The sequence below is a fragment of the Platalea leucorodia genome (genome assembly GCF_965183815.1).
Source record: "Platalea leucorodia genome assembly, chromosome: 5".
Taxonomy (NCBI): Eukaryota; Metazoa; Chordata; class Aves; order Pelecaniformes; family Threskiornithidae; genus Platalea; species Platalea leucorodia.
The window spans coordinates 76,814,570-76,838,459 of NC_138827.1; the positions used below are offsets into that span (position 1 = coordinate 76,814,570).

The window sequence follows — 23,890 nt, forward strand, 5'->3', positions numbered from 1 at the left end:
TTACAGTCACATCATAGGGTTTTATCCATCATCCATTTGTATACCTACAACTTCATTGCTATGATCAACACTTCCATTTTACCCTTTGGAAGGATGCTATGATACTTTATAACACTACAATAAATAAATTAAAAGCTGTTACGTCACCATACTTGGGGACTACTGCATGCTACCGTGAAGGTAGAAATAGGCTGAATGCTTCTCAAATAGGAACGTTATAGTGGAGTTTCTGAACAGTCAATTGAAACATTTAGCTTTATTCTGAATCAAAATGAAACATTCATAAAGTTTCCCATAAAAAGTCCAATGCTTTGTTTTTCCAAAGTGCAAAAACAAATTCATAAATGAAACATTTCACAGCATTTCAGTAGAGGTACCTATTATTGCAACTTGTATTGGTAAATATTGAAAGTAACAATACGATATAAAGTATTATATCCCACATTTTTGAAACTGAATTTGTAATTTCAAAATGACAGCACTAGTAGTTTTAAAAGACAGTATAGCAAACATTTTTGAAAAATATCTTTGACCACCTCTGTTCTTGAGCACTACAGCAGACCTTAAAGCTGAACACAAACAAAGCAACCACCTGCCAATTCTGGTCTCCATAAAGAGCCTAGGGAAAGACATCAATTTATGTTAAAGGTAATGTGGAATTCAGAGTCAGTGTTAGGACTACAAAACCATAAACAGTGAGCCTACAGTATTTACACAGCTGCAAGTTCAGGTCCAACTTTTTATAAAACTTAGGTATTTTAAACAAAGGTAACACTGATGGGATCTGGTTGTCATCCTGAGACAAGTATATTGTCATCTAAGATCTCCTTCAAATTGAGACTATCTAGATCTAAGTAAAAATACTGCATTTTTATGCTGTTAATAGAAGGGAAACACAAATAAAATGCTTGACTGTCAGGTAGTTTTCTCCTTCCTGTGGGCAAGCGCACAAAAAAAATTGGATAGTATTGAAAAGTGATTATAGTTCTACAAATTAAACCATGTCATTACTTCTCCTGTCCCCTGCATACTATGACATTTGGAGTTTTTCAGTAATACTCGTTGAAGAAACTGGATCGACGTAAGACAATTCAACAGCTCTTTCAAGCAAGACGTAATTTTAGCCAGTTTAGCTTATGGTGCATACAGGCTTTATAGCAATAATGCAGGTAACTGAGAAATACCTCTTCTGCTCACATGCAGTGCATTCTTGCACACAGAACTTTCAAGCAAGTTGCAGGACCCATAACAAGGAGGTGTTAAATGAGACATGCGTGCAACAGCAGGAAACTACATACCTGTTGCAATAGTTTAATACAACAGGTCTTTGAAATATGGGGAAGCTAAGACAAGGTGTGCTCCCGCTCTTTCCAAGAGCAGTTGAACACGGTCCCCCTTGCTGCCCAAACAGGGAATACCGAGGAGGCAAAATTTCTGAACCAAGTAGACTGGTGTTCAGGTGTTGCTTTGCCCTTCCTTTGCTGATAGTCTCTCATTTTCCTATTTTGCTTTACCTGGGACACAGAAGCAGAGCTTCTATTAGCACACATTTACAAATTCAATCTCGTTTCTCTCTGTAAGTGCCAAAGCCTTCCTAACAGTTTTCCTTCAGTAAGAGTTCACTGCCAAACTAAAAGGAACCAAAGATGACAAGTTAGTAGAATTTATTTGTTTAGTTTCAGCACAAAAACACGTAATTGTTTAGGCCCATTTTCTTTTTATTAATAATATAAGGTTCTATAATCTCTTAACATTACAGCTGAAGTTTTACAGTTAATCTCACACTAAAATGACAAACACTGTTTGGCTTTATTTGCAGAAAGTTAAATTACAACCTTGATAAACATACATTTCCAAGATTGAGAAGCAATTTGTGTTTTCTGGATTTCAGTGCTAATGTATCCCTGCCTTTGAAAATTGGCTTCAGTTAATTAACATTGCTACGGAAGAACTATTTGGCCTGGCCTCTGTTCACAGTTGTAAGGCAAAGATGATATCTCTAACTCAAGGAATACATTGTAAGTCAAGTCGAGAAGAGACATGTTTTTCCTTGACTGTAAGATTTAGACCCTGGATCAATTTCTATCACGTTTTCTCCTTTCCCTCAGAATTTTTTAATAAAAGTCTCTCTAATGTAAATACATTTCACAGTCAAGCCATACTCACTCTGCACCTTTCCTCCCTCAAAGAGAGCAGAAGATGTGTAACTGGAAGTCACAACAAGCTTAATTAAAACTGTTTCTAACTTACATATGGCCAAAATAGTCAGGCAAGTGAAAAAGTAATGTGTTATGCCAAGATACACTTCTGATCTGCATGGATCAAACTCCATCTCTGAACAGGCTGCAGCTATGGGAAGTGAAGTCTTTCAAAAGAAAGTAGAGAATACAGAAGGAAGAGTGGTGGAAGACTTTAGTATTAGAGAAGGGAAGATTTCTTTTAAATGGGTAATGATCTGTGCGTATCTAGGTCTCCTGAACTTGCATTAGACTTCTCTATTTTCATTAGGAATTTAAATGTGAAATTAAAGACAGTCATACATGTGTTTGAACAGCAGTTTCACTAAGCTCTGACCAGTTCATAACATAGGAAAGTATTTAGGAAGACAGCAATAGGATGGCCATTAGAAAAAAATATCCATTACAGGTGTAGTTAATCTTTTTCTCAGAGCTATCCCATGACATTGCTTTGGGACCCTTACAGCCTGTTATTTCACCTTCCCATAGGACAATTGCCATGCAGTAAAAATCTTTACTGTATTTTAAATCACTTCAGAAGCCAGTGGCTATTTAAAGGTTAGAAAGAGAGAGTCTAAGGAGTTTTTGCCTGTGTAATTTCAATACAAAAAAAAAAAGAGATGCAGAAACCATAGTCAGAAAATAAAGAATTGGGAAGGATGTTGTAGAGCTGTGTAGTACTTTAAGTCCAAATCTTACGAGACCAGTATTACTGAGCTATGACTACTTGTTTTAGTTCATTTGTGCTGTCATTCTGCAAAAAGGCTTCACATACTTTCCTTCAAAACCGATTCTCCATAGTTAGACATATACTTTCATTGAGGCACATAAACACACTTTTATTCACCCTTCATATTTACCAGCTCCTAGAAAGGTCTCTCTGTTTCAGAGTGATACAAGTCATCAGCAAGACGCCAGCTATGGCCACATAGTCACCATCATGCAGCATGCGAAAAGAAGTCCCCTGCATAAACATGTACAGATTCACTTTGCTGAGACACCATTGTGTACCTAAGGAACACTTAACCACAGTGCAAAGAGTAACTTCCCTAAAAGAGACTATACCTATTGTTTTGGTTCCTGCTGAAATATGAACTCTGGGGGCCAAAACCAAAAATATAAGAGAGTAGATTTTTTATGTTGAAATGTTGTGAAACAAAGACCATTTGAAATGAGTCTAGCTGCATTGCAAATATCACATTATTCTGTTTTATGACCTGCAAATCATAAAAAGTTTTCCTTAAGTACCTTGACAGCATGCATTTTAAAGTGGTTTTGAGTGTTCATGTTTTTTGATAATTTTAATTATAGAATTGAAATTAATCTTTAAACAACTTCAAAGTTGTCTGATATGCAGTATTTTTCAAGCATTTTATACTCTTTTTGGTATATTACCAAAATTGAGAGTTAATTAGACAGTATTCTAAAATAGTTTAAAAACAAAAATGCAATTTTATCTTTGTCTCCTCATTAAGGGCACTACCAATACAAAAGGTGTCCAAACTGACACTACAGAGCTGTGAAGCAGTTGGCTAGAGAGACAATGTCCTCAAAGGATAGTCTGTATTTTTTCTATCCTATGCAATCATATGCATTAATTATCAAAAAGTTGGATAATTTGCTTTAAGAAAAGAACCCACCTTAAAAATGGATCATGAGTATTGACAAATACTTTTAGTTTGTTTTACTGATTAATATTCAAGTTTCAATGTAAAAATGCTTACTCTCATACGATAGTGATCAAGAAAATATTTCATTTTCTTAAAGTTAAATGGACAATTAAAATTGTGGCTACTAGTGAAGTAAATAAATGATTCACAAAGGCCATAGGAAACTGTACAAAACTAAAATGGGATCACTTCAGGATGACAGTATGTTGTCCACTTAACTGTTTTATTAAACTGTTGAGACTGTTTCAAAAGACAGTGCTGGGCAGTTTCATTTGAATAGCCAAAATTCTTTTTTTTTTTTTTAACTGAAAAAGATATTTTGCATCTCTGCAAAACAAACAAAACAGGAGCAAAACCCATACACACTAGGACTGAAGTACAGATGAAGGCAAAGTTTTGTTACAAACCTGTTTTCAACATACAGTGAGAAATGTCCATTGTACAAAACTTATAGTGACCGACCTACAATTAATTTAAGATTATCCCAGCAATGCAAATACAACTCAGAACAGCTCAGTTGTGTAAGATTTTCCAATAGTACTATGGTGGGAGACTACTGAGTTTTCAGAATTAGTTTGACTTACATTGTCTCTTTTGATCAACGCCTACATTTGTACTTTAAGTATTTGCTGGTTACAAGTCTGTTACATACTTAATCCTTCAGCACAGTGAAGTACTCCTTGGTGTTCTCTCATCTGTCTCCTAGCAGCTTTCCTTTAGCAAGAGGCTGGGTTGAGCAGCTGCTTCTGTAGAAAACACTGTTGTCAGTCTTTGTTCTCCTTGCAGGGGATGCTTTAGTAAGAAACATCTGGCAGTATCCAGCATTGAAAATACTGTCAGCTGTGTTGCCTAACCAAACTTCGAAAACCAAATTTGCATTTCCTGGTTGGTAATACACTTTGTGCCCAGTGGATTGTTTAAGAGTTTAAGAGCATTGTAAGTAAAAATCCATAAACATTAACAGTGATGTTTACACTTTATTGGGGGGAGGGGGCAGCAAAAATCAATGTAAGTTACTAGTTTTTAAAGTTTAGTCTATGTTATATTTGATTACTGGGATATCAATACAATGAAAGTGGAGGAATTTCAACAGTAATTTTGAAGAAGTTTTAGTACATCATATTGTGCAGGGCTTTATAAAAGATTTTTGTTTCCAAAGATGTTATTGGGGTCCACATATTCTTTAACGGATCTCAGCATTCCCAGGCCAACATCAGAGATGCTCTCCTTCATCCAGTGCTTCCGCAATTTGCCTACTGGAAAAACAAAAACAAAGCGTTTCAATATATGGCAGGATTCTAGGAGCCAATCAATCTTGTGACCATGAATGAATAAACACTGTGTGATAAATGCTTTTATTCAAAAATGAGAAATGTTTTGCTTTATTTGATTTATTGAGCCCACCAGACTATCAAGCTCATTAAGCTCAGCATACTCCCAGAGGAAGACTGTGTTCCACACTGTGTACTTTCTTTAGAAAGTATGAAATTTAGATGAAGCTTAGGCTGAAATCGCATGTTCTGAAATCACATGTTCTGTTAAAATAGGGAATTGGTACCAAGTTTTAAAAAGCCACCAAACTCATTTTAAGTAGGAAACTGAAGAGGAAATTACTAAAAAGCAGAACCCCACACCTCTTGATTGCTTTAAAGTGAAAACATAACTCAATAATCAAGCAAACTTAAAACAGTATTGGTTTAATTAGCAAAAAATTGTTTTCTAAGAAGGCTTAAAGCCTAGTTTTAAAGCAACAAAATACCTTATTTCATCCAAAAACTTTTACACGGGCTGGTAATTGCTCATACCATTACACAAGAGCTTAGTTTCCCATGTAAAAATGGATATTCACAACATATACCAAATACAAAGCAAAGCTGAGACATTTCACTTGTCTCACAATAGTCCTGTTAAATGGCCGAGTGTTCACATACTAATTAACCAAGTCATCAACTCTAATTTAACAGATCATTCAAAATAAAGGACATTTTTTCATTAAACACACTATAGCATTTAACTTGTCAGCCTGAAACACAACCCATTTGTCAGTATGATGCGATATAGTAAAGGTTTGAGAGACAGATGCTTTAAGAGTATCTGAAGCTAAATTCAAGCCATCTTTTGTGCCCTGTTCTCAGGGTAACCATCAAACTGTCATCAGAATAATAAATTACGGGGACACCTCTGGAGAACAGAGTATATTTGTTTATACCTTAAGGAATATGAGCTAGTTACAATGCCAACTGAAAAAGCAAATAATGTGAGAAAGAATGAAATTTGCAGTTCGCTAGAACACAACAACAAGCATGCATGTCAAGAGCAAATATCATAACTGAAGGACAAAAGAATTTGTCATGTGGTAGGAACTGTGGTTGTAATTTGCAGGCCAGCTCAAGAAAAAATCCCCATCTGTAAATATACCATCACTACAATTTGACCATCTGAACAAGCTGATGTAGTTGAATTTTACCTGGGGATACTTTAATACTACTACTACAAAAAAGAATCATGGACGTGGCTTGACCATCACCTCAGGTCACTCACACTGGCTCTTACACAAGCAGCTGAAGAACAGTCATTACCATTCTCAACTGTTATCTGTAATATAGTTTCAGTGAATGTGTCCTGTGGTTATGGATGTAATCGTCCTGAAAAGACTGCAAACAACTGCTCCAACAAGATGGAGCACATTAGAATCACAGCAGGATGCCCAACAGCTAGCATGCCTGCCTCTTTTACACCTCCAGTAATAATGCAATTCCACAAGGAACTGAACTACTGTCTGAGCAGCACCAAACAGTCGTTGCATATTTAATGAAGTCGCTCACCAAGTGCTGGAAAACAGAAGGTGCTTGGAGTGCATCATTAGTTCTGTCAAAGTGATAATTTACACATCTATCTTGTCAAATTTTCTATGGTTTATACTTTTGCAATAATAAATCTAACATACATTTGATTAGTGAACTGGAAAGATAAAAAGCTGTACTACAGTTACCAGCAGTCCTTCACAAACATGTTCAATGAAAAGATTTTAACCCCTTGATAACAGTAGGTTGAGCCCCTGCTCCTACTGTTCATGTCAATAAGATATACATGGATTTTTCAGCTACTCAAGTTTTCATATTAGAGTTAAAAAGCATTGAAGCAATCTTGCTCTTAGAATTCTAAGCTGGTCCATCTGATTAAATGGAAAATAGACCAAGTGAAGGAAAGGCTCTGTGCAGATGAGAGCACCGCTTAGAAAAGCGGTGTTTGTGTTTGTTTTCACTTCAGGTTAGTGCTGCCCTATAAGTATGCTGTTCCTCCTCCATAGGATGATCCAATTAGCTTCAAGGATGAGAAGGGAAAAGGAAGAAAAAATGTCATAACAGTAAAAGATGTTACCATGAATGTAAAAATAATTCCAAGTGGCAAAGTTACTTAACTGCACTCTAAGCGTAGCCAAAAGAACAGCTTTGGGCTCAAGGAAGCCTTAACTTCCCCAACAATAAAAGGTCTCAGTTAAGCCTGATCTCACCATGGACTAGAGAAAAAACACCTTTCTGTTTCTAGCCTGGAGAACGTACACCTTTTAGTTTTAGGCCTAGATCATGCCATTTATATAGAACTGACACCAGACAGTGCACAGAGCCAGATTTTATCCAAACATCTACCACTTATAAGCTCTCAGCCCCGTATACTTTTCTCAATTAAAAACCGAGATCAAATTCACCTGATTCTATATGCTACACCATAACATTATTAATAAGATTCTCAAATCAGCATAACATTGTTAAGCTACTACAAATTGATTGTACAAGTCACTACTTGCCAACTCGGCTATACACACCATTACACACACAGTCCTTGTTGCCCCAACTGGAAACAAATACAGCCCTTCCTTCTTGCATCTTTGTCCTCTGAAGACACCTAATCTTGCATCTTAATTATCCAAGATGAAGTGTGACAGAATTAGTTTTCAGGTTTTACAAGTGGCACGTGCCCTGTTCCTGAGGTGTGCTGAGCAGTCTAATGCCTTAAAACATTCACTGCTAGGAAGCCAGAAGTCTTCAATCTGAAGCCCAACATACTACACATAGTACTAACACCCTAGCATGACAAAGTCTGCTTCACACAAAGTACTTCAAACCAGAAAGTCAAGAAGCTTGTTCAGTAGCAACTCTCAAAGATAGTCCAACACCAATTTTATTTTGGCAGTATTTTCAAGTTTTATCATAATTATAGTCCATGTATGAAAGAAAAACATGTGAGCTGGATAAATAACTTTTTCCCAGTTCTGATACATGCTGGTCCAGACCTTAGCTGGTTTCATTAGAAAAGTTGTTCATTCTTCCAGTGCCCTTTTAATCTGTCGGGGAATAAAATACACTTGGGTGAAGTGCAACCATACTCTATTGCTGCTCCTGTAGAGCCCACCCTTTGAAAAAACCAATGAAGCAAAACACACCGACATTACATTCACTGCCAAAAGTGACAACGGTTTCCCATGTGCTTGGTTTTTCAAAGGGCAGTGCATTAGACAGGCAGCACATACCTGCTGGCCACAAAGAAGATAAAATGGGAGTACAGCTCTCCTGGCTCATAAAAGCTACACTTGCTCATCTTTGAAAATTCATCTGGATGGCTGCAAAAAGTCTGGCTGCTAAGGATGGAGCTAGCAAACAGCAGGCAGCAATTGGTTTTCCTTTTGGAATATGAAGTACTTTGGCACACGTGAACAGTCTTGTAAGGAAAGTTTTAGTGTTGCTGATGGATCCCAGGAATAACTCTACACCCATGCAGAACAGATTTATAGCAGTGTGTGGTCCCAGTGGAAATAGGCTCTCGTGGCACTGCACATGGCCCTAGGCTTCCTCTGGTCCAGCCCTTTCAACTTAAAGAGGCAGTTATTGGAGAACAATAGCTCTGCAAAAGGAGAAGCGGTAACGGGTGGTAAGAAGAATGGGGCTCTTCTGGCTATTGCATGCTCTTCCTGAAGCTGGCTGTCTCTATGGAAAGCATCTCTCTGCTCTTAGAAATTGCTTAACAGGTTAATACTCTTGCAGAGAGAACTCTGCACTACTGAGAAAGGTCAGTGCATTAATCTAATACTGTGGTAGTGCTGGAGTATATTGGACCAGTGTACCTGAAGTCTACTACATAATTAACACCATCACCACAACATCTTGCACATTTTCACTCAATATCTAAACAATTTGAAAGCACTTAAGCTCTTTGTTGATGAATCAAAGTCCTTTGTATTTATTTGGTAGAAAAGGCACTGAAGATGACTATTCTATTAAGACTTTCAACGGACCAACGAGGAAAATACAACCGCGTTATACTGTTTCGCATAAGGTTACTCTGTGTTTGACAAATGTCACAGTTTAAACTCATTCTGAGTAGAGCAAGCTCTAGTTTTAAGATGAAAGTATGATCAGTTTCCAGTGCTAACTTAAAGGTAAGAAGATACACTTTTCCTGTGTAGAGGAGAAAATGTGTTCAACTCCCCCCATAAGGAAATTTTATAATATCAGATTTTGTAGTTTGTGTGGGTTAATTACTGCAGTGTATAGCTTAAGCCATAGTCTCTTAATGGTACCAATGAATTGCAATGTCAAACATGCAACTGAATGCAAATAAAGTGTGTGGGGTTTTGTGGTTTGTTTGGTTTGGTGGGTTTTTTTGTTTGTTTAGTTTGGTTTTTTGTTTGGGTTGGGTTTTTTTGTTTTTTAGTTTTCCTACATAAACTGCCAGGAAATTGATACTATACCTAAACCTGTGGAGCCTGGGCTATGTTAACCTTTCTTCTAGTCAATCTGTCTAGAAAGTAGAAGAAAATCAGTTAAGTGGCTAAATAGGGCTATTTTCGTCAAATCCACAAGCTGATAATTGTTTCCTTAAGTAACCAGCTTTAGTTAGAACATTCCCTGCAAGGGAAACAATCTACCATTAATTTTTACACTGTTTCTTAGTTTTACATGGGTGCCTAGCTTGGTAATACAAAAGGGATCAAGCCCAAATCCAGCCAGCTCCCTTCCAATGCTGTACCCCAAAGGGATTATAGTTCTATTTACACACCAGTCATACTTACCGATACTTCCTCAGCACATGTTATTTTATGTATACAAAAAAAGCATGTATTTTGTGAAACAGGAATTCAAGAATGCAAGGTGTGACACGTGAGTGGTTTCAGGGCTTGCCCTAAATGATTAGAAGAATCATTTACTTAAACTTGTATCTCCATGAAATTGTCATTCCTAATGCTTCTTTTTAAATGCTAAGTTTCTAGAAGCTAACTGGAGCTCCAGCAACCCTTACTTACATGACTTTGAAATCTAAAGATACTCACTGGCCAGAAAAGCAGGATCAAAGGATCAAAGCTGTGTTCGAAGATGTACACTATCCCTTTCTAAGTGTAGGACATAGTCAAGGCAAGGTGAAAACTATAATCAAGACTGTAAAATCTCACGTAGGACATGAAGTAATGCTACAACTCGGATATCTAATTCCTGAATACCTTTCAAAAACTTTTACTAAGCCACAAATTATGTCATAGCATCAGTTAAAAGGGACAAAGAAGGCATAAGAAAGCAAAGTCACACATTAAAAACTACTTTATAACCACTAAGAAGCTTCTCAGCAGTTTGTTCACAACAAGTTTAGTGAGAAACAGACCTACCACATTTAGACAAGACTGTCAGGATCAAAAAAAAAAAAAAAATCCGATGATCTGCTGTATAAGGATCAATTTCTGATGCACCAGAGAATGGCTGAATTCCCCCTGCATAAGAAGTGCTTATCTGATCAGCTATGTATTTGGGGCCTATTTTTATAGCAACACATATGCCTCAGATTCTTCCTAAATGTAAATTCTGTAATAATACAGAAATGTTAAAGTGTTAAATGCTAACATTAAAGTAGAGAAAACTGTTCCTGACACTTACTAATTATATTTAAATATTTGAAAGTCAAGAATGAGAAAGACTTCGAAAAACAATTTGATTAAAAGGACAAAGTCATTTAAGTTGCAGTACCATAGAAATGATATCCAGATTTATAAAAAACAAAAAAATTCAGATATTCTACCCCAAAATATAAGTGATTGTTACACTGAAAGGATAAATTCATTACACAGATGTATGTGCCTGGCTTTGCTACAACTTCTTGTGTCCATGAGATGCTCGCTGTACAAGGCTGGTATTGATACACTTCTGCAATTTCTTTGTTGGAATGTTGGTGTTCTTATATATTGCAAGGTGTGATCTTTAATGTAATCCATTAACAAATAAGAGTTATGCTTCTTACAAGTTTTAAGTCTCAAAAGTCATCGGGATGGGGATCTTCTCACTGTATTGCTAACTTTAGTGAGTCTTGCCTAAAAGTTACAGTATTTTTTGTTAGCCTGAAGGGAAGGGAGGAGAGAAGAGATATTGAGATGAAAATAGAATCCAAAGTAAAGTTTTTCTGACGTTACTCTTCATAAAATTAGAAGTATCATGATTTACTTCTCACTGTAGATTGTAGCTATGTATCTACCTGCAGTTAGTACTTCCCCAGATGTAAAGTAATTTAGAGCTTTATACATCTCAAACTGTCATATGTGACCACTTCTTCACTCAGGGAGTGTATGAAGATTGACTTAAGCAGGCTTTGTGTTTCCTATAGCCTCAAGTCCCAGACTACATCTGTTTTCTTTGATACACAAAACCAGAGTTAAAATAGCTCCATTTATCACAGTGTGATTGTAGGCAGACAAACCAGCCTGTCTGTTTCCAGATAGTGAAAACAACTGTTATTAATCACAATTACAAGACAAATACTAGAAGAAATTGCACCAGTATTTTCTTTTACCCCACACAATAGACCAGTCTTAACAGTGCTAAGAGTGACGAGGCCTGAAGGTCAGTAAATAGAACTGATACTATCAGGCTAATTCTCAGCAGCACATCTACTAAGCACTGGAAAAAATGGATCTTGAGTATCATACACAATGAACTGCCAGACAAAAATACTCAAAGCAGAAAATATTTATCAGTACAAGAGGCAGTCACGCATACAACAGGAGCATAAGTAGTCTGACAGAAACCAACTTTTCTGTATCTGTGGAGTAAGAAAGTTCAATTGTGCAAGGGTTTGAAAATGCCACGTAACATTTTTTTTTTCTTGTTCAACATATGCTGTAAGCAAGGTTTCATATGGTGAGGGCAAATACATCCAAACATGTGACAAGCTCCAGCTGCATGCGAGTTAATGGATGAAATGCCAGTCACAGTAAAATACAGCTGCCACAGCAGGGGAGAGCACAATAGTACATCAAGGGAGTAATTCCACATCCCATGTGCGAGAACTGACTGGTCCACTATACCACCGTATTAAAGGAAGGGGACATAAATCAGGGGACAATAAGAACATATTAAACAAAAAATACTGAAACTGTTTTCACTCATGTTATCATTGCCTACACATCTTTCAATATCCTGATCTTGCTAAAGCAGAATCCATTTCAGTTTCTGTCACAAAGCTAGATACCTGAAAACAGCCCTACCTAAAAGTTTCAAGTCCAGGAAATCACCAACATGTTTTAAAGCACAGTTTCTGCCCTTCGGTTTTCCCCACACAGAGCTTTCTTGGAATTACAAAATTTGTATCTAGTTTTAAACCATTAGACTTCTTGCTCTTTGCTCTTACTTCTGTGGCCAGACAATACCCCAAGAGAGTAGAGAGAAGAAATGCGTTAAGTTAACCAGTTTAAAGAAGTTAGCTACACAAATCAAACCGACTTCACAACAAGTCTTCCTGACATCCAAGTTTACAGCATTATATAGGACACATGCAATCAAATTAGGCTATCTTAATATGTGGGAAAAACATATGTAAACCATCAGGTATATGAAGTATCCCTTACACATGACATTGGTTCTTAAGCTTAATATTAAAGCACAAAATAGCTTGCAGAGATGCTAGTAACTCAGGACAAGTAATTCCCAAACTCCAAGAGAGGAAACTGAATAATCAGAAGTTAGCAGACAGCAAGCCAGTAATATCAATACCTAGATAGCATCAATCATGCAACAAATGGTAGGTTGCAACATAGCCTAGCGTAAAGTCACTAGCTCTTTTATGCAGATACTTTCACTAAGTGCTTTGGAATTAGGGCTAACAGCATTCACCTAGCCACAAGGGACACTAAACTGTCTTAAAGCTGTGAAACTCATTTGAGGTCTTTGTAACTGAATATACCTCTGCACAAGGTTCAGTAGAAGTTGCTTAAGACAAACTGATCAATTACATTCTCAGGTTCTCAGACAGCCTGTAGACTTCCTATCAAAGGTTTGAAGCTGGTGCTCATAAATATAGCACACCATGTGACTTAACATCAAGCAAACCAGGTCTAAGGACACTTCCCCTGAAAGTCTGGCAAACAGGTGAGAAGTTTCTAGAAAGAATGCCAGGAGATTCCCCCACTGCCAGTAATTTCAGTTAATGCCTGTGAAATATTTTTCAAAGTTTTATTAAAAGCTATTTTATGTACTCATGAATATTTAGCAGCACCAAAGAGACTAATATTAGACTGAGACCATTACCTCCATGGTGATGTGACAGACTTCCTCCATTGGCAAGTATTTCTTCTCTAGCAGCCCTCTAAATTGGAAAGACAAAGTATTTATTCAACAGCAAATGCACAAGATGTTTGTTTTTAGTGAAATGCTTGCCATCGTACTCATTTACACAGATGTATGAAAAGTTTCATAAGTAATTAGGGTACATAATACAGGTAAACATATTTGTTCAAGTCTGCAGATAAATGTAAGTGGGGATTCCTAAACATTATCAAAGCCAAGACATTTAAAATGGCATCTGTTATAACAAATCTGTTATTCCAGAATGGAATATTCTGGATCACTTCCCCCGTGCCGAAACCAAAATAGTCTAGTGGCTGGGATGCTCATCTGGAAGATGGTTAAGTGCCTACTGAAAAGGAAATTACAATGAAGTAGTTTGAAAACAGTGACTCAAGATCCTTATTCAGACCACAGTTTAGACCCAGATCTCCAAGATTCTAGTCAAGGAAGTGAGGTACTTTACAACTGACACCTCTCTCATGGATGAATTTTGTGGCAGAAAATAAAATTTAGAATTTTATGTTAATAAATATTTGAACACTTTCAAGCTCTAGCATCTTCTTTCCCATACAGCTCTGATTATGAACAGTTAGACAGCTTACAAGGTTATAACAAAGAAAGCTTTCCTAAGCACAAGCACTAAATGTTTGTTTTGTTTTTTGTTTTCAAAAAAAAGTGTGCTTTTTTAGGAATAACGTATCTAGCCATACCTATGCAGTTAGAGATTTTTTTCAGTGTGCCACAGAGCACATATACTTGGTTGGCAAACTGAGTTAGGTTAAATTTAGTCACCTACAATGGAACACATGCATCCAGGTGATCACACTGCTAACTAATTCCAATAAACAGTACTAAGTATTAACAAAGTTTCATTAAACAGGCACACGTATTACATTCTCCAATGCCCTAGATTCAACAGCACAGAAGCCTCAGAACTTGTAGATAAAACTTTACATCCACTTCCCAGGTTCAAGAAAAATTTCTAAAGAATAAGCATGAGAAGAATGATATCCTAGTTATAAATATAGATTATTTCTCCACAGTCCTATTAGCAGTTTTCTGGTGCTGAAGCTTTAGCACATGAACCAAAAAGTAGGATAAAAAGCAGTTTGGCCATAGTCCTTCTATGTCTAAGTGTTACATCTTCAAGGTAACAAGGATATTAGTTTCCCCTAATTAGGTAAGTATAGTGTTGCACCAGCCAAAGTGTTAAAGCAGAGAGTTATTCCAGAGCTTTTTGGTAAACGTCAAAGCAGCTTACAACTGGCCTAACACAGCAGACTTAGACCAGCACTTACCTAGGCCTAAAGAAAAATAACCACAGCAGTTAATTCTCTGAAATAGCATGAGACACCCTCATATTCATTATACTCTACATACAGCACTATTAATAAAGTATGGTCTCAATAGTTTTATCATGTATTTTAAAGACTAATGGAGTATTAAGTGAAAGTAGCTTTGTAAATAATGGAACTAAGGAAGTCTTGTTTCCCATGGATTTGGGTTTTGTAGTTGATAGTTTCTGCCATCTAAGAACAAACTCCAGTTCAAGCTTTCCTGTACTTTAGTCATAAGTGTTCATTTACTGATGTCTAAAATAGTCACCTTGCAGTCTTTCTTCTACTTGGTGCACTACCAGTGTGCACCTCTTTCCCTAGCTGCTACTGATCACAGCTTTATGAACAGACTTTTGAGATCTTTCCTGCAAAATTCAGTTAGCTTGGCCAATGGGTTCACTATATATTATTACAGGACATCAGGTTCTCCCCCTCCCCCTTAATTACTGTTCTTATAGACATTACCTCAATTTGTTCATAGACATGAATAGGATCACTAATTCCTCTGTAGTTAAAGGCAAAGTAGAAGTAGACACATGCACCTGCATCATAAGTCTGTGTCACCCTGTTGAAGAGAACTACATTACAAACAAAGCTTTATGGTATTTAGCCAGCCACTATGTGACATTACACAATTCATAACATTACTTATCTTCTTTAAAAGGGTAGCATCTTTTTAAAATAGTTTTGTATCCTTTTTGCTCATACTTCATGAGTGACTCAGTGCTATGACAGAGTTGAAGCTCTTAAAGAAGTCATTACACTTGACTCTTGTACATATAAGCAAGAGTAAGTGTCAAGACTAACCAAGTGCTACTAATCCCTTGAATTACTCACTCCCACATGTAATCCACTTGCAGGTTAAAAGAGGAAGGTGAAGATTACAAGTGTTTGTAATATCATTAACAGATGCACTTCACCTACTAGCTAGCAAGTTTAATGACCTCTTCCTTAGGTCTCTTACTAATCAAAAGATTCAAGAGAGATTATTTAAGTTGTTGCATAGCTTACCTGCAGGTGGAAAGAGGAGCAAACTGAACGCCCCTTTCTTTGCATTCTCTTACTATCCTTTCCTTGACATTCCTACAAAGGTCCAAAACCCTGTAACAGAAAACACATTAAAATATAAAATCTTAGTATATGATTTTATACAACTTCCTAAAAAACACAGCTGCAGCTTTGATAATTTTTTAAAAAGTATAATCTAATAAAACAGAAGATTGCCTTCTAAAACCAGTTTTAAGTAGCTTAGATTTTGTTCTAAGACTAAAATAATCCTCATCATCAACACTTCACTAGTATTGCTTTTTCTGCACTTCTCCTGAATAGCAAGTTTACTCTGAAGCACAGTACGTAATGAAAGCTCTTCCCATAAGGACTAGGAGTCAAAAGTGTTCAATAGAAAATGGAGGTTACCCACTTCTGTATGTCTTTACTTACTTTCTCAGCAAAACAGCCCCAAATTTTTGGCAAAGTAGTTGACAAATACAGCTCACAATAGAAAGCTTGAGAACTCTAAGGCCTTGTATACTCCTAAGGCCTGTATACTCTGCTAATACCATACCTTTGGTACGTTGCAAGGCCAAAACTGGAGGTACTCCAGCTATGTACTAGTTTGCCAGCTTGAAATGTTATAATTCTAATATAGCAATGAGCTATTAAATCTTGTCATAAGCCATACTTGTTTTGCTTTTATTATTTTTTTTTATTCCAGGGCAGACCCAGGTGCATCCAAAGTGCTAGAAAAATTGAAAGAAATCACTGTTTTTCAAATGACCATTTCTTTAGTTTTAAGTTCTCCCACGAAGGTCTGTAGTGGTATACTATATAATTCAGATTTTTAAGACATTTTACACAGATTTAAAATGACTTTGCAGATTGACGGAAGTAATACACAAGAGAAATTTATCCATTTAGTGAATAAGCAAGGTAAATATTTTATTCAACTATCATTAACCAGTCAGGAACAAGGTAACTGATTGATTTATGGAAAATTACATAGTTCTTATGAGTCAAAGTAGAAAAAGTTTTTGAAAGCATTTGCTTTGGTGAGAACAATTGCAAATATTTTCTTAAATTCCCAGATAAAGAGTCATTCTCTCCTGAAATGAAGGAGAGGCAAAACAAATTGGTGACTAAGCAGTTAGCATACTTCAAGATCTATAAAGCTAAAGTAAAATAAAGAACAATTTTGCTTTAAAATTGTCCTCAAACTTCTGCCGCCCATTTAAGATACTATGCCAGTCTTCGAAACAGAGGCTGGAACTTACCACTGCCACTAAATTCAATAGCAAGAATACAGGCTTGCCAGCTTAAGTCATCACACTTTGCACACTTTCCACTTTAAATACTGTAAAGCTTTGATTCAAATCACTTTAGATCCTGTGTAACAGGTTTACTAAAGGGACAGAAACATTGAAAGAATTTCATACATTAAACTCTGTTGTGGTCAAGTGTTTCTCAACCATAGTTAACAGATAAGATAAAATCTTTTTCCTAAGCTTATCTTGGGAAAAAGTTACCTTTTCAGTTCTTTCATTTCCCTGCATTACTGGGGAAAGGAAAAGTCTATTTTAAATATTTTTTATTTTCACTACAAACTTTTCTGTTTGAAATACACTGCTGATCCCACACATGTGGCTGCTCATCACACAATACAGTTATTGTCACCATTGTCCAGCTTCCTAAACTGGGTAATTTCAAGTTCTGAATTTGTTACAGTAAGCTAACCCAAGTAGAAATATTACTGAATGCTTGCCTACATTGCATTTACAAAATCCTGATATGCAATTTGCTAGCAACTTTAGCAAAAACACACAGGTGCAAGACTTGAGGCACATCAGGGAGCCTCCAATACACATAAGGCCTAAATTAAGTTAACTTTCCCCATGAGCAAGCATGAGTTAGAAATAATTTGAATGAAATCAAGTACAAGTTTTAAGCAATTCTAAAGAATAATCACAGTTTACCTATCCCAAGGAACAGATGTCTCAAATGATTCTCCTATTACATAGTAATCCAGACCCAGGTCCTAATAAATAGAGAGAGGAAATTATCAGTAACATTCAGCATCAACATCTGGGATTGCAGTGTATGCTACACAGCCAACAGTGGAGCAACTTTTAGTTAGTTTGTATGAGAAAACCAGAAAGTCTATGTAGCAAAAACATCCATCTGTCCCAGTGACATTAGTTTATAATTATAGAAATAGAGCAACTCTTCGAAGACACAGATAACAAACCTTTTGATGTCATGGCTATAGTGAGACAACTTGTCAGACTGTCATATGCCTACACTAATCAAATACTTGTATCACTATAACATCCAGCCAAGAGTTGCACTGTGTTAACCAATATAATACCTACTAGAAATACATATTTGGAATGTAATCCCTATCTAGGTAGAATAAAGACCCATTTTACATATAGCCTGCTGAAATAAAGGGAAATTCAGTGATTTGTCCCTGACTATAAAAGCCAAATAAAATTTAGCACTCAGGATGTGAATACTATTCTGAAAAAAAAAATCTCTTAAACAGGAAGACTAAAATTCATAAGAACAGCTGCCGCAGTTCAGACTAAAGGTCCATTTGTCCTAGAATTCCAATTCAAACCACAGCCATAAGCAGATGTCCAAAGAAGAGCAAGAGCTGAGTGAGCACATGAGTATTTCAAGTATTTTTCCAGCCTCTGATTATATTTAACCTGTAGATTTATAAGTCTGATCAGGTTTATTTAGCAACTGCTAGTGGATTCTTCAATCTAGTTTTCTATACTCTTTATTAGAAACTATTTTCTTAACAAGTGCATAAATTAATGTTTTTATGGTGTTTTGCAGATGAAGTTCCATGAGTAAACGCTAGTCAGAAATGGAAGAGATACAACCTCTGCGAGAAATTTGAGATATCACCCAAGGCAACCTGGATTTAGATTTCAGAGGAAGCATCTTCAAAAAGAACATCTCTGTTTTATTATATTAATTAACAGAAGTTTCAGCAGGCAGACAAAAGGTGACATACCCGAATGTAAGCGATGACAAATGTCAGCATATATCCTCTCTGCCCATTATCTTCTCCAGCTGCCAAGCCACTGCAATTAACAAGAATTTCATTAACTTTCCAGCAAAGTAGTCACTGGTTTCTAAAAAGAATTAAAAAATACTTTGATTATCAAATGTATGTGCAAGTTTAGCTGTCTCTAAGCTGTGTTACACTAGTTGCAAATAGTAGGGTCTTTTCTTCACTAGAAATGAGAAGTTACTTCAGACCACACCTTTAACTCTTTGCATTTCTCTTTTCATTCCATAATCTGAAAAGAGATGAACAATAACAAAACATTTGATGTGATCTTAAAGTAACAATCTTCAAACATCACAAAAGAGCAGGGCAAAGAGAACTAGACATAGTATGTCCTTGATGTTAATTTACAGGAGTATGTGCAACTACATTTCTAAGCATGTTGGATTTGTGCACTTGTATGCTCATGGGTCGTGACAGCAAGTTCCCAAAAGTGTAAGTGACATGAATGGATAAAAAAAACACAGCACTGAAAAGAAAAAGGAAGCGTTGCTTTCACTAATCTATCAGGTTACGACCATTATGAAAGTCTTTGTTTTTAACTATTGGTTTCTGAGAACAAGAAAGTGCTAGGCATCTGTAATCAGTCTTTCTAGAAACTCCTATAAATCCGAGAGAAGTGTACGTGTGGAGAAAAAAAGTCAGACATCCTGAAGGACAGAATTAAAGCATTTTAGACCATTAAAACGGTTTAGCATTTTAAACCAGGTTAAACTATTAAACGCTTAACTAATAGCCTGAATTGAGCACCACAGACAGCACCATCTTCTAACAGACCTAACACAGGCAGGTTTCACCCCTCCTTATCAATCATCTTGAAATACCAAAATACAAAAGGATTCACAGTTGAAGCTTTTTCTGGCATACAACATTAAAATAACTAAAATGCTCTTTAAGATCAAGAGCAATGTTTTTCTTATCACTGAATGTTAGCAAATTGCTCACGTGAGATCCCACTTTTGTAAGTTATTTTAAGTGGTAGAATGAAAGCACAATGAAAACACAAATTTCAGAAAGGATAGCCTTGAAATGGAGAAAACAATACTTATGTATTGTATTATGTATTGAATAGTGAGACTAATACTAGCAATAACTTTCTTAAAAAGAAAAAAGTATATTCTTGACAAATCACACTTCTAATGATGGTTTTCATCAATTACACTTAATCAAAGCAAAAGGACAGAAACTACCTGATCATTACTCAGCCTGCCACTCCAATGAATGTTTTCTGCTCCTTTGTAAGGATAGAAAACAGTCTGTGGGACAGAAATTCACTGCATTCCTTTAACTAAATACAAACTCCTCTTTTAAATAAGCTTCTTGTATTCATATGCTCACATCAATTCTGCAAAGATTTAATATTACCCTTATGATTTTGCCTTCCCCTTCTGTAGTTAAAATATAGAGTCTAGTATTGCAAAACAAGAAGCTTCCATGCCTATAAGCAATTACAAGGGCTAGTCTCCATTTTAATAACACCAAGTCTATATTTAGTCAAATACTTATTCTTCTGCAATACACAGACAGTTGAAGTTTTTCAGTAGTTACCTATTAAGAGTTAGCACAAGCCATATTTATCAAAGGGAACATTCAGTAGCTAATTGACTATTGCCACTTCAAACTAGTAAACCGAGAACATCTCCATACAGTAATCACTATAGAAATATGGCAATCCTGTTTTTTCCTGGACAGTTAACTCCCAGCTTCATATGAAAAAGTTCTTTGAAAAGCATACCCAAACTTGGTGGCAATATCATAGACTTGCTTTTCATGCTGAAGAACCTTCTCTCTGTCACCCTCAAAGAGCAAGGTAGCGACACACAGTATGTTGGGATCAAATCCTTTAAACTGCAAAGAGAGAAAACTTTGCATTATATCACAGCTTATGTGGTAGAATACAAGCAATGAGTTTTTACTTGTCAAATACACAGCATGTGCTCTGGTTAGTAAGTGTTGTTGCAACTAAGAGGAGAGATTAGGAAAAAAAGACATCTTGCAAAAATTTACTCCCAAAACAACCAAGGTTTTTCCTTGACAGGACAAACATTCACAAGCCCACTGAAATAACAGATTATCTGTGTCACCTTTTTTCTCCTGTTAAAAAGCAGGATAGACATAACAGCTGTCTACCTATGCTGAAGAGAGAACAGGTCTTAAATGCTTTGAGCAACAGGGAGACATTTATATTATGTCAACTATTCCTGTATTAAAGCAGGAAGATCACTATGATGACCATAAATGTCACTGCTCTCAAAATGGTTTATCAGCAGTGTGCCACAGAAAATCTCTATGCTGGGAAAAGCACTATGGAAGGAAAATAACTTCTAGCAGGGAACATATTCCAGTGGAAATGGGGAGAAAACTATTGTCGTGGCTTAACCCCAGTCGGCAACGAAGCACGACACAGCCGCTCGCTCACCCTCCCGTCCTGGTGGGATGGGAGAGAGAATCTGAAGGGCAAAAGTGAGAAGACTCATGGATTGAGATAAGAACAATTTAATAATTGAAATAAAATATAATAATAATAAAAATAAACTGTAATGAAAAGGAAAACAACAAGAGAGAGGAACAAACCCCAGGAAAAAAAAAAAGTGATGCAACCGCTCACCACCCACCGACTGATGCCCAGCCCATCCCCAAGCAGCGATTGCTGCCCCCCCAGCCAACTCCCACCAGCTTATATACTGCGCATGATATCTGGTATGGAACAGCCCTTTGGCCAGTCTGGGTCAGCTGTCCTGGCTGTGCCCCCTCCCAGCTTCTTGTGCACCTGGCAGAGCATGGGAAGCTGAAAAGTCCTTGACCAGTGTGAGCACTGCTTAGCAATGACTAAAACATCAGTGTGTTATCAACATTATTCTCATCCTAAATCCAAAACACAACACTCTACCAGCTACTAGGAAGAAAATTAACTCTATCGCAGCTGAAACCAGGACAACTATTAAAGGTTTAATAGTAATACAGTGAGGCTGCCCACATGGCTTTGTTTCAGGAGTAACAGTCAAGAGCCATATCTTTGCAACTGGTCCAAAAAGCAAGAGCCTTACTTGTTTTCTACATACCTTTTTTATTATTAATTAGCTCCAGTGAACTACTACTACTAAGCAGGTTTCAGAAGGAATGGAGATGTATATAAAGTTGCAATAAAGTTTAATACTTTTTCTGCAGTTAAAAAGGGTAAAACTTTATTATTTAGAACAATGTATTCTTATTATGTATATTGACTGCAATTATTTTTTTAAAGCCTTTCCCTTTCCAGCGGCATTCATCTCTTCCAGTCTCTGCTCTGCTTGTGGTAACTTGTTACTTAAGCACCAAGCAAAGTTATATGAAGTTACATTAATAGTCAAGAGATTCAAATTAATCCTTTATGCACAACAGCTATGCTGAGAAAAATCCCAGTTAGTTGCTATTCCTTTTATTATTCCCTTAACTGAACAGATTAACTGTACTGGAACTTAACTGAAGGTACCAGGAGGGTCCAAAAAAAAAAAAAAAAGCAGCAAGGAGGCAAGGTATCTTGGGGTGGCTCAGTCCTCCAGCCAATGAGCTCAAATCTGTATGGTGAGCCCCAATCAGAGAAATCCAAATTAGTATTTCTGAAAAGGATATTGCATCCTACCACCCCGACAAAACACCACCATGAAAACCACTGCAAAACAGAATATACCTCCCCAGTCAAAGGATCTGTCTTATCCATTAGTGCTACAAACACAGCATAGCTAACAAATAGAAAGAATATTGTTACTACAGTAATAAACTCTAAGGACATGAATAAAGGTCTATTAAGATATTATTTATGGTCCCTTCCTGTTCTAGAACCACTTGTATTTCATCTAGTACAAATCCTTTTGTCTATTCTGCCATCTTTGAGCTGTAATGCTCAGGTTAACACCTTACAGTTGTCTTTAAGAGGCACTGGAAGAACTAGCTACAGTGTGAACTAGTAGACAAAAAGTACTTAGAGCATTCATGTGTCAGTCAACAGTCCCAAACAACATGGAGGAGTTAACCAGAAAGACTTTGTCCCTATTCTCTTAAGTGGTATCAGTTAAATGACTACCCCGTTCAATAAAAGAATGAAGTGTTAGCCTGATCTGTTCTGGGTTTTTTTGGTGTGTTTTTTTGTGTGTGGTTTGGGTTTTTTTGTTTTTGGTTTTGGTTTTTTTTGACAGGGAGCAATTCACAGATGAATTAAGTATAAGATGAACTTGAGTATCTTGTCCCAGTAACACCTGCAATATCAGTCTCAGGGTCATTGAACTTGCTCCTTTCTCTACTCCTGCCTCCCATCCCAGCTGGGAGTTTCTCTGAAGTAGCAGTTGCTCATATACACCAGGGGACTGAGCCCTGACATAAGAGCTCCAGATTGGTCAGCAACCTGGAATCTCTGCATCAGTATTGCATAGCATTCCTCTCATTTCTCCACATGTTCTCTCCTGCAGAGCTGGAAGAATTGGAATTGGCATACAACATTCCTTGGTGATACAACATCCCAATAAGCAGTGATGCTTGTTGCTGACTACAGAAGCAGTAGATATTGCCAGCTAGGATTGTTTCAAACTGACAGCAATCTTGTTGCCAAAATCTTTACTACTGTAGATATTCCTGCACTACAGCAAATCAGAGAGGGAAAGCAAAACAATTTCGGGGCTATCTCTAAACCTAATGGGACTTCTTTTGCTAGGGAATACCTAAGACACATGGCATTTTCTACTTCAGTAGCACAAGAAAAAGCAGCAGAATCAACACTGGCCACTGTCTCTCAAGTAAGCCCACTCCTTGGAGACACTCAATATTACCAGATCAGAATGGAATGTTTACCTCCTCCTATTTAACTGTTATCTAAAGCAAGGACGATGCAATTTTCTACATCTGAATACCTATATTTGCATGAACTCTCTAGTTCGCTAATTTGGAGGAAAAAATCAGTAACAGGACAAATTATTTCATATAAAAGCTTAGTTGA

At 36.7% G+C, this 23,890-nt stretch overlaps 1 protein-coding gene across 4 annotated transcripts in view; it reads right to left on the minus strand.

Moving 5' to 3' along the window:
- Nucleotides 1–446: 446 nt before the first annotated feature.
- The window catches only part of AGPS (alkylglycerone phosphate synthase), a 64,579-nt gene continuing 41,135 nt past the window's right edge, over nt 447–23,890 (minus strand). For 2 of the 4 annotated variants that reach the window (XM_082314008.1, XM_082314009.1), the window contains exons 13-19: nt 20,657–20,769; nt 18,865–18,934; nt 17,816–17,877; nt 15,858–15,947; nt 15,312–15,411; nt 13,471–13,528; nt 447–5,163 (exon numbers count right to left, since the gene is read on the minus strand). In XM_082314008.1, coding sequence (XP_082170134.1) covers nt 5,042–5,163; nt 13,471–13,528; nt 15,312–15,411; nt 15,858–15,947; nt 17,816–17,877; nt 18,865–18,934; nt 20,657–20,769 — 615 coding nt within the window. In that variant the 3' untranslated portion in view covers nt 447–5,041. Of the gene's footprint in view, nt 5,164–13,470; nt 13,529–15,311; nt 15,425–15,857; nt 15,948–17,815; nt 17,878–18,864; nt 18,935–20,656; nt 20,770–23,890 lie in introns of those variants that run through there. The other 2 variants (XM_082314006.1, XM_082314007.1) reach the window with 2 other exon arrangements.